At 39.7% G+C, this 11,459-nt stretch overlaps 1 protein-coding gene across 1 annotated transcript in view; it reads right to left on the reverse strand.

Annotated features, from left to right (window-relative positions):
* Nucleotides 1-1,276: 1,276 nt before the first annotated feature.
* LOC109419618 (mucin-2) overlaps nucleotides 1,277-11,459 on the reverse strand; it is a 481,698-nt gene continuing 471,515 nt past the window's right edge. Inside the window, exons 5-7 of the mRNA XM_029870881.2 lie at nucleotides 11,249-11,445; nucleotides 10,793-11,177; nucleotides 1,277-2,507 (exon numbers count right to left, since the gene is read on the reverse strand). Coding sequence (XP_029726741.1) covers nucleotides 2,188-2,507; nucleotides 10,793-11,177; nucleotides 11,249-11,445 — 902 coding nt within the window. The 3' untranslated portion in view covers nucleotides 1,277-2,187. The remainder of the gene's footprint in view (nucleotides 2,508-10,792; nucleotides 11,178-11,248; nucleotides 11,446-11,459) is intronic.

Below are 11,459 nucleotides of genomic sequence, written 5' to 3' on the forward strand. Positions count from 1 at the left end.
TAGGACATTTGGAACGGTGGCAGAACAGTACACCCGCCTGAAACGTGAAGCAGCAAAGGTCGGACTGGTGGTGAATGCGGCTAAGACAAAGTACATGCTGGTAGGTGGGACTGAGCGAGACAGAACAAGCCTTGGCAGCAATGTTACGATAGACGGGGATACTTTCGAGGTGGTAGAAGAATTCGTCTACCTCGGTTCCTTGCTAACGGCTGACAATAACGTGAGCCGTGAAATACGAAGGCGCATCATCAGTGAAATTCGTGCCTATTATGGGCTCCAGAAGAAACTGCGGTCAAAAAAGATTCACCCCCGCACCAAATGTACCATGTACAAGACGTTAATAAGACCGGTGGTTCTCTACGGGCACGAGACGTGGACGATGCTTGAGGAGGACATGCAAGCACTCGGAGTTTTCGAGCGACGGGTGCTAAGGACGATCTTCGGCGGCGTGCAGGAGAACGGTGTGTGGCGGAGAAGGATGAACCACGAGCTCGCTGCACTGTATGGCGAACCCAGCATCCAGAAGGTAGCCAAAGCCGGAAGGATACGGTGGGCAGGGCATGTTGCAAGAATGCCGGACAACAACCCTGCAAAGTTGGTGTTTGCTAACCATCCGGTTGGTACAAGAAGGCGTGGAGCGCAGAGAGCACGATGGGCGGACCAGGAGGAGCGTGATCTAGCGAGTGTTGGGCGTGACCGACGTTGGAGAGCTGCAGCTGCAAATCGAGTATTATGGCGGCAAATTGTTGATTCAGTATTGTCATGAATTTGATGTTATCTAAATAAATGAAATGAATGGCAAAGGGCTCCAGGGTGGAACACCGCGCCCGCCATCTCGAATTTATATCGACGGTGATGAAATCGAGGCGGTTGAAGAATTCGTGTACTTGGGCTCACTGGTGACCGCCGACAACGACACCAGCAGAGAAATTCAGAGGCGCATTGTGGCAGGAAATTGAGCTTTCTTTGGACTCCGCAAAACTCTACGATCGAACAAGGTTCGCCGTTACACGAAGTCAAAATCTACAAAACGCTGATTAAACCGGTAGTCCTTTATGGGCACGAAACATGGACCCTACGTGCAGAGGACCAACGCACCCTTGGAGTTTTCGAACGGAAGGTGTTGCGTACCATCTATCTGCAGATGGAAGACGGGACTTGGAGAAGGCGAATGAACCACGAGCTGCACCAGCTACTGAGAGAACCAATCAGGTAAGTAAGTCTGCAGAGAACTCAAGAGTTCCAGAGTTTCGGACACAATAAAAGCAAACTACAATTCATTATATTTTTCATAATTTCTTTATTCAGAGAAAAATCGAACTCCTCCTCTGATCCGCTTCTAGATATTAACAAAGAAAAAACAAAATAACTATCAATATAAAAATAATATAAAATCCTTCTTCTCTGCAATACGATGGGATGATACTTGTTCACACGTGGAATCCACCGACACTCTCCATCGTGTGTCGTCTTCTTCGTGTGTTTCGTGGTGATCGTGATGAATTTAAAAAATTTACAACATTTCTTAACAATGAAATTTCTGTGTATCTCTTTCGTAGTTTTATATGTCTTCTCACTTGTTTTGCGGTTTTTTGCTTATTCCGATATAACTTATGGTCGCATTTATCACTGTTTTCTTTTTTCGTTTGTGAAAAACTGGGTACGATGGATGACGAATCCTAACCGAAAGCAAATAAAAAAGCTCAAATAAAACAATATCTCGTGATGAATGGTGATGGGGTTTGCTCGTGGTGAGGGTATGCGTTGTTCTATTCACAATTTTACGTTAAATAGTTGGGGGCTTCTCGCGGGAGACCCCCGGGTGACGATTTGCTATTGTTACCTTTCAGCAATAGTACGGAAGGGGCTCGAAAGCAGAAAAAGACTTTTATTTACAAAAGATTCGAGGGGGCGGGAGAGAAGGGGGCGAAACACAAACACGCGAATCCATTCCGGGTGAAGAGAGAATTTCCACCGTAAGTTTTCGCCAGGAAAACGATAGATGGAAACTGCAAGCCAATAATAACAACGAGTCGCGCCAGAAGTGCGCGAGCCTCATGCAACAAAGTGGTTTGTGTCGTTGGGAATTGGAATTGGGGCGTCAGTGATGACAGATGGGATGATGATGAAGAATGGGCGGGGTGGAGGGTTCACGAGTAATACTGCGCGCACGCTGCGCCGCTGGGATTAGATTTCACACTCGAACTCGGAAATCCGTCGGTTGAAGTAGACCATTCCCTGTTCCAGATCTTCACTGAAGCCGCTGACGTCCAGGTATTCCGACGTGTTGGAGGTGTCCGTTTCCTCCTGCTGCCACTGGCACAATGTCCTCGCAAGACAGTTGCGAGCCTCGGAGAAGGATGGCCTCTGGCGGGGATCCTTCCTCCAGGTGCGCTGCATCAGGTCGTACAGCTCCGGGCGGCAATCCGGAGGGATTTCCGGTCGGGCACCGTTGGGGACGCTTCGCACCACTTCTCGGCCGGAGAGGGTGGGGTATGGAGTGCACCCTGAAAGTAGAATGATTGTTAGTGAACGATAGTCTATTGCTTCGAACGGTGATTTGACGATGAGTGGGTCTATAAAGCCAAAACAGAATCATATACTGAAAATGGATCTTCCAGTCTTGAAAAAATTCAAATACAGTTATTTAATTTTGTCCGACGTTTCGGTCTCATTTAGGACATTCCTCAGGGACTCTAAAATTAGTTATTTATTTCATAAACGGTTTTTTACATGATAATTTTTATAACAATTTTTACCAATTATTGCCGATTTTTCGTCCAGTGTTGTTTTATTGAACAATGATTGTCGGACGGATGGAGTTTCTGCGTTTGAGCACAGACAAACAGACGTCTCACTCTACTCACTTCCCATCGTTTCACTTTTTAACGGATTATTCAAATATTCCGTAGTTCGCAAATCGTCCGCTCATGGCACTCGCATCGTTTTTGCTCCTGTTTGACGTTTGCTCACTACCGCCATCTACTCAGTAGATTTGCGTACCACAGCATAATTAGCATTGGGCGATTACGTTTGTGTGACGATGATTTTTATGGCATTTTCTTCCAAGTGACACGTCTGTTTGTCTGTGGTTTGAGCTTGAACATTATTTTATAAAACTATCCTTCACATATACCGGGGGTTTTTACTGGCTGAAAAACAATCAACATCAACGAACGATAAACAAATGACTAAAACAAACTAGCACAAATTTGTAAAACACTCACACCAATACACACTCCGAAATATTTTTGTTCATACACACCAACAGCGATAATCGACCACACAAACAGAAGCGTAAAGCAATGATGATCGATCAAGCGCATGGTGTCAAGTTCCAGAGCGGTAAAATTCTGGAAGGGTTTTTCCACAGTTACCGAATCCCAACCGTTAACTGCTGTGCGGGAGTAAGTACACAGGGAGAAAAATTGTGTGGGAAGAATGAAAATCAGGCCAAACATGTCTGGTCCAACCCCCTGAAGAAAGCTTTAGTTCTTGAAGCCGCCGCCTTTGGTGGGGCGCCACGGGTTTGTTTACGAAATTTCAGTCTGCTGGCCAATCTACTACGTGCGGATGCGAACTTTGTCATACGAAGATAAATTCGTGATCGAGAAACGATTATTTACACATATTGTTCAATGCATTTAGTGAACTTTGTTAAATTTACAAGACGCACAAGTATGAATATACATTTAGCCCATGTTAAACAACGCTAAAGTCAATTAAATGTGAATATCGCGCCAGTTCAAACAGAAAAATCACTATGTTTTCAGCTTTATGCAACCGCCAATTCAAATTAGCACCACGTCCAGCATCAAATTTTTGGCTTCAATCCAGTTGTATGTGGATGACAGCCGTTTCATGGGGTTGGTCTGGTCCTATCTACAGAAGAGAGGGTCTCTTTGGTTTCTCTCTCTTTCGTTAATATCTTAGCTGTTTATTTGAATTATGATTGTCTCCTTGCATAGAACGATGGTCAAAACAATTGTCTTTTGATTTGTACTGCAAAAGTAGCTGAAAAGTGTACCATTACATTGCAATAATTGAAAGAGATAGTGAACAAAGAGAGTCTCTCAAATGCAGATAGGACCTATTGAAATGTTTGGCCTGAAATATGAAGGATAGGTTTATAAAATAATGTTCAATCTCAAACGCAGAAACTCCATCCGTCCGACAATCATTGTTCAATAAAACAACACTGGACGAAAAATCGGCAATAATTGGTAAAAATTGTTATAAAAATTATAATGTAAAAATCCGTTTATGAAATAAATAACCAAATTTAGAGCCACTGAGGAAGGTCCTAAATGAGACCGAAACGTCGGACAATATTAAATAGCTGTATTTGAATTTTGTCAAGACTGGAAGAGCCATTTTCAAGCTAAAATCTATCGCAGTCGAATCCAAAAAGTAAAAAGAGGGAAAGCTACTCAGAATCAATATTGTGCATAACAAAATTTCATTATGACGGTAACTATTTCTACGGTAGCCAAGGAGTGTTTATAAGAGAAATCAAAGGGAAGCTGCAGGGGTTGTATCAGGGGGTCCCAAGGGGTTTCATCGGGGTACCAGGAGATCTCAGGGGTCTGAGGGGGTTTTCTAAAGCATTGCTGAGAGCTTCAAAGGATTTTCGTCGGGTTTTTGAAGGCCTTAAAGTTACGTTTCCGGAGGTTTCCGAGGGTTTCACGTGCGTTATTTGGAGTCTGAGTAGATCTTAAAGGAGTTTCCAGGGCATTTCAGGAAATCTCTGAGCATTTTGGGCTGATTTCAAAGGCGTTGTGTAGGCGTGTATGGTGTTTTCGGAAGGTCTCAGATGCCTTACATTGAGGCTAATGAGACCCCCTGAATTGCCCTTAAGGACAAGCTATTTGGAGTACATAGCTCAAATTTTCTAGAGTACCGTTTTTTAGAACCGTTCAATGAGTTTGGCTGAAAATGCAACATGCTGATTGTTCAGTAATTGTCAACATCATGATGCATTTTCATCCAAATCCGTTTAACGGTTATAAAATAATGGTGCTCTAGAAAATTTGAGTATATAGTTCAAATACCTTGTTCTTAAAGCCCTTTGAATCGTTTCCGAAACCCCCTTAATACTATTGAAATGCCCCTGAAATCCCCGTACCCATTACAATACCAATAAGACCTGACAGAATGCCCTTTAGAGGCTCCAGAAATCCCCTGAAACAACTCCGTGTATTGTATCTGCAGCCCCTTGGAACCCTCTTTTTTATGCTCTCTAGGGCTTTTCTGGGAACCCCCCTTTGCCCCACCTCAAACGCTCAGGAGCAAGACCTGTTCTCGTGAACTAGATTCTCTCATTAAAGACTGATCTAAATGGTCCAGGGGCGGTATGGAGGTTTCAAAGGGGCATCAAGTGGTCGTTCAAGGGATCGTAAGGTCGTTCCAAAAGTGTTCCAGGGTGTCCCAGGTGACCTGAGAGACGTTCCACAGGGTTTCAGTAGGGGATTTCCAGCGTCGTCTCAGGGGTTCCATGGTGTCGGGGTTCTCAGAGAGTTTCCATCGGTGTTCGTGAAGAATTCAGGACCATTCCATTTCAAGGGTATTCTAGGGGTTTCATGGGATATGAAAGGCATTCCAGAGGTGCTCAAGGGGTTTCAGGCGTCCTCAAAAAGCCCTTAGAAACTTCTAAAACCCCGTATAACATTATTCTAACACATACTCAAATAGACAGAGAACTACATTGTGGAATTTCTGGGGGAATCTCTTTGAAAAAATCGCTGGAACCATTCCTGAAAAAAAACCGCTGAAGCTTTTTCAAAATTGAACTTTGCAAGAATTTCCGAAGGAATTTCTGTAGCAACTTCAAAACTAGCAAAAGTCCTCCAACTTCTTCTATGAACGCCTCATGAAATATCTGAAAAAAAAAACATGGAACATTTTTTGATAAAATAACTGCAACAATTGCGGAAGCAATTCTTGGAATACTGTACATAAAATCACACTTGTGGAAATTTCATAAATAAATAGATTGCAAATAAATTTCTAACGTGATTTGTAGATGAACTTCTGATTGAATTCCTGAAGGCATATTTGGAAGAATATTTGAAAGAGTTCTTAGAGAAATAGCTGAAAGAATAAAAAGAAAATTCCTGGAAAATCAAATTGAAATTTTTTGAAAAAAAAAAAATCCTAGGGGAACACCTAAATAAACTCCTCGAGAAACCTACGGTAGAGTGCATAGCATGACAACTTGAGATGTTTTTAGAAGAATTCGTGAGGAAATTCCTTAATAAATTTCCCAAACGATTTTTTTGAAGGAATTCTTCGAGGAATTCGTGAAGAAATTTCAGGAGGTATCTTTAGAGAAGATCAAGGATAAATTTCTGAAAAGAAAGAGTATAATCCAAAGCAATTTCTGGAGGAATCTATGCATTCTATTCTGAAGGAATCTTCGGTAAATTTCGAAAGAAACCGCTGGAGCAATTTTGGAATTTTGAAGATTTTATAAATAAAATCCATGAATTATTTCTGTAGAAATCCGTGAAAGCTTTCCTGAAAGAGTTCCTTGAGGTTTTTGTAATGTTATCAATGAATTTGTTTAAAAAAAGTAATTCATGAGAGGTTTTCGCAGGAGTTCAAGCAGGAATTTCTAGAAAAATCGCTATAGGATCTTCTAAGGTTATCCTTAAAGGGTTCTTAAGATATCCCTTAGAAAATTTATGAAGGAAATTTCTGAAGAAATTCTGAATTTATTATAAGATTTTCGAAAGAATCTATGCATAAATTTCGGAAACAATCCATGCAGGACTTTCTAATGGAGTTCTTGGATAAATTCCTGGAGAAAATTTTGGAGTCGGAAGAAGTCCTTGCAAAAATTTCTTAAGCATTTCCTAGAAGATAGCTGGTTGATTTTTTTAAAGGATTTCCAAGAGTATTTTTTCAAAAAATGTGATGGAATTCTAAGGGGAACATTCCATGGCAGAACTTTCTTTAAAAAAATTCAAAGAAATCTCGGTAAGCTTTTCAGAAACAGATTTCTGGAAGAATTCATGAGAATCCCTGTGATTTGTGTTAAAGAAATTCCTCAAAAAAAAATCCGAAGAAATCTTTAGGCAATGTTTTGAAGCAATTCATTCGAAATGTTTTAAGAGATTTGTTTTATTTTTTTTTTTTTGAAGAAAAATCTTCACGATTTTCTAAAGCAATATCTGAAACAAAAAATCCAAACGAATGAGAGGATATTTTAGAAGAATCCCAGAAGGTATTCCTCGAAAAACTTCTGGAGAAATCCTTGTAGAAGATTTTGAAACTTATTTTTGAAGATTATTAAAACATTCGCGAAAGAACCTCGGATTCATCTAAGGGAATTCCTGAAAAATTGTCTGGAGGATTTATTTAAGGCGAAACTGAAAGCATTTCCTCACTTTTTGGTTTTTGATTTTTTATTCAATAACGAAGCAATATTTTCAAAATCGGGTTTCGTGCACATGTAGAGTATGGATCAAGGTATCTTCTTATTTTTTTTTGTACGGGAAAATGTTTTTCGTTTTTGCAGAAACCATTTTTGAACATAATTTCACAAAAAAATGGTTTCTGCAAAAATGGAAAACATTTTCAACCTCAAAAAAATTCAGAAAATACCTTGATCCATACTCTACATGTGCACGAAAACCGATTTTGAAAATATTGCTTCGTTATTCAATAAAAGATCAAAAATCGAAAAAATGAGAAAATGCTTCCAGTTTCGCCTTAAGAAGACCATGCGCAACCATGCATGAACTTCACAAAGAATTCTGGAATGGTTTTGTGAAAAACCTCAAGAAGAAATTGCTGAAGCCATGCATGCTGTAAGATTTCCTAGAAAAACTCTTTGTTGCAACTTTGGAGATCCCATATGAAACTTCACGATACAGCCCATGGAAGATTTACTAAAAAAGCCGTTGAAAAATTCCCGAATGAACCTCAGAAATAGTTTTCCAATGAAATCCTTCGTAAAAATTACTAAAAAAAACTTCCAAAGAGTCAGAATTCTTGGAAAAATTGTTAATTTTTAGAAAACAAAAAGAATCTCGGAATTTTGCAAAGAATTCGTGAAAACAGATTTTTCAAGGATTTTCTAAACAAAATAACAACAATAAATAAATCCAGGGGTCTCCAGTTAGCCTAGTGGTTAAGGCTATGGATCACCAATCTGGAGACTGCGGGTTCGATTCCCGTTCCCGTCAGGAAAATTTTCTAGACTCCCTGGGCATAGTGTATCATTGTACTTGTCTCACAATATACAAATCCATGCAATGGCAGGCAAAGGAAGCCCTTCAATTGATAACTGTGGAAATGCTCAAAGAATACTAAGTTGAAGCGAGGCAGGCCAAGCTCCAGTGGGAGCGTAGAGCCATAAAGAAATAGAAGTTCAGGAATACTTCCAGCAAATCCTTCAAGAATTTATTTAAAGGAACCTCCTGTACCCTTCCTTAAAATTTTTAAATAACCGATTCTTAGAATTTCACCGAAGGTTTCCCGAAAAGGTTATTCAGGTATTCATCCAAGAAGTTTTTCATAAGTTCCTCTTCTGATTTTTTTAAAGAATTTCTCTGATGTTATTTCAGATACTCCTGAAGAGATGCAAACAAGAGTTCTTCTTGAGATTTCTACAAAAATTCCTTCAAGAATTCTTTCAGAAATTCCTGTTTGGATTTTTTTCTGTAAATTTTTCTCGGAATCTTTCTTAAATCCCTTGAGGGTTTTCTTCAGAATTAATTCAGGAGAATTTTTCAGAGTATTAAGAGATTTCTTCTGGAACAGCAGTAGGGAAATTCTCCAAAAGTTCTTCCATAAAGTTTTTCCGGAATTCCTCCAAACTTTTATTTTCAATTTCAATGAGATCCTTTGAAAATTTTTTCAAGGGTTCCTACAAGAGATCCTAGAAAAATTGCTTCTGGCATTCTACAGAATTTTCTACAAGTTTTTTTTTTTTGAGAATCTGCTCTCGTCAGCAATATATGCTGGGAATCCTAAACAAATTCCTGCAGGAATTTTTACAGATATACAAAAATTACAAAAAACTGGAACAATTTTTGAAAGAATCCTTAAAGGAATTTGTAAATGTATTCCTGGAGGATTTCTGAAGGAATCTTTTGAAAACTCCTGGTGATACCTTTGGAGATTACCAGAAGAAGTTCTTCAAAATTTTCTGGAGGGATTTCTTAGCAAAACTTCCTGAATCTATTTCTGAAGGTATATCTGGAAGAATTTTTGAAGGAATGCTTGCGAGAATACCTGAAGAAACTCTTTTACATTCCTCCTTCATTCTTAGAAAAAATATGAGAAAATTTTAGAGAAACTTTAAAAGTAATTCCAAGGAATCAGAAATTTATGGGGAAATTCCTAAAAAATCCGTAGAAAATTTACTGAACAAATCCGCAGAAATGTGGTGAAATTCTTGAGGAAATCCCGCAATAAGTTTCTGAGTAAAAGTTACTAAAAACTTACATTATTATTTACTACTAACATTACTATTTTGGTAAAAAAAACTTAACGGTTTAGATTTCGATAAACTCGGTAAAGGTTACAGATATATCATATTCTTGGAGTAGTTCCTTTAGAAATGTTTGAACAATTACATGAAAGAACACATGGGCAAACTTATACAGCAGTCTTTGAATGAATTACCCAATATCCCTCAAATGGGTCAATAGGGAGTTTTAAGTGTATTTTTGTAGAAACTCATGGGCTAGTTTCAAGATATTTTTTTGATAAATTTCTTGAAAAACTCATGAAGAATACTCAAGCAAAAATCCTGTGAGAATCTCTAGAGGAATCTCTGGAAAAAAAATTCAAAGGAATTCATGAACACGAATGCATACTAAGGGGAAACCTAGAGGAATTGTTAGAAGTCTTGCTGAAATCATTTTAAAAAACCCTGCTTGTAATCTCTTTCCATGAAATTCAGGAGAAATTTTGATAAATCCTGAAAGAATCCCTAAAAGACTGTTCCTTTGAATTCCACTAAGAATTTGCATCCTTTGACAGATACGTATTTCGACCTCAACTGTAGTCGAGTCAAGTACAAGACACTGAAGACGACCTTACAGTTGAGATCGAAATACATATCTGTCAGAGGATGCAAATTCATAGTGGAATTCAAAGGAACAGTACTTAACGCGATTTTCTTTTTATTTACAGATATTCCCCTAACAAGCCCAGGTTAATCATCACCCTAAAAGACTCCGAATTATATTATTATTCCTTTAACATTGTGTTCACCTGCAGAAACTTTAGGAGAAATACTGTTCAAATTTGCTCACAAAGTAATGACAGTGCCTCTTTGATGACACTTCCGGTAGACAAATTGAAATTCTAAAGAACCCAGAAAAATCGCAAAATAGTTTCGAGACTGCAGAATCAATATAGAGTAATTTATTGCATAATTATAATTGAATTTTGAGTTGCATTCCTGGAAGAATTACTCGAGAATTTCTCGAAATCCAACGGAAGTAATGTAAACGGAATTCATCCAAAACATTTGCTTGAAATGTATCGCTGAAGTCTTACATAAATTCTTGGTGATATTTCTAGTTATCTCTTCTCAGGTTATTCAGGCATATTTTCACCTTTTTGTTTACGGAATTTGTACAATAAGATTAACAAAACACAATAAAGTTTGCAGACCCCTTTTTGAATTTGAAAATCTCATTCCAGATAACAATATGGCGACCGTAACATAATGATAAAAGCATAACATTTGTAAAATCTGTTTAGTCTAAATGGACAAACCAACATGTCTTGTTTTCAATAACGTGAGTTATCTCAGAGAGTAAAAATCCCTTACCTAAAGTAGAGATCTCCCACAGAACGATCCCAAACGCCCAAACGTCCGTCTCCCGGGAGAAAATGTGATACTGCAGCGCTTCCGGTGCCATCCATCGAATCGGTAACGCCGGTCGGCTCTTGGTATCATGACCTCCTCCCCGGTGGTTACCGTGCCTTCCCAGGCCCTCGTGATGGCCATGGCTGTGGTGCCTTCCGATGCCGAACGACCGTGCGCTCAGATCGAACTTAAACCTCGACTCGCCGTGGTGCGACCGTGGCACCCGGATGTGCGCCTGCGACGACTTGATCTTCTCCAGATCGATCGACATACCGAAGTCGCAGATCTTGCAGATCCCGTTGTGATCCAGCAGGACGTTGCGAGCCGCCAAATCCCGGTGGACGATCTGAAAGTAGGGATTTGGTTGAACAACTGCGCTTCTTGATAACCTTTCATCAAAACCATCATCGATCAAACCTTTTTATCGGCGATGTACTCCATGCCCCGGGCAATATCGTGCGCGAATCCCGTTAGCCTCCTTGGTGAAAGTGGCATGATCGGCGTCCGATTGCCGTGAATCGTCGGTGCCAACCCGTTGACGGCCCCTCGTGCCGCCCTAAGCAACGATAGCAACCGTCCTCTCATGGCGTACTCCATGATCAGCAGTTGCGGTTCTGAAAATTATAAA

Source organism: Aedes albopictus, chromosome 2 (genome assembly GCF_035046485.1).
Source record: "Aedes albopictus strain Foshan chromosome 2, AalbF5, whole genome shotgun sequence".
Lineage (NCBI taxonomy): Eukaryota > Metazoa > Arthropoda > Insecta > Diptera > Culicidae > Aedes > Aedes albopictus.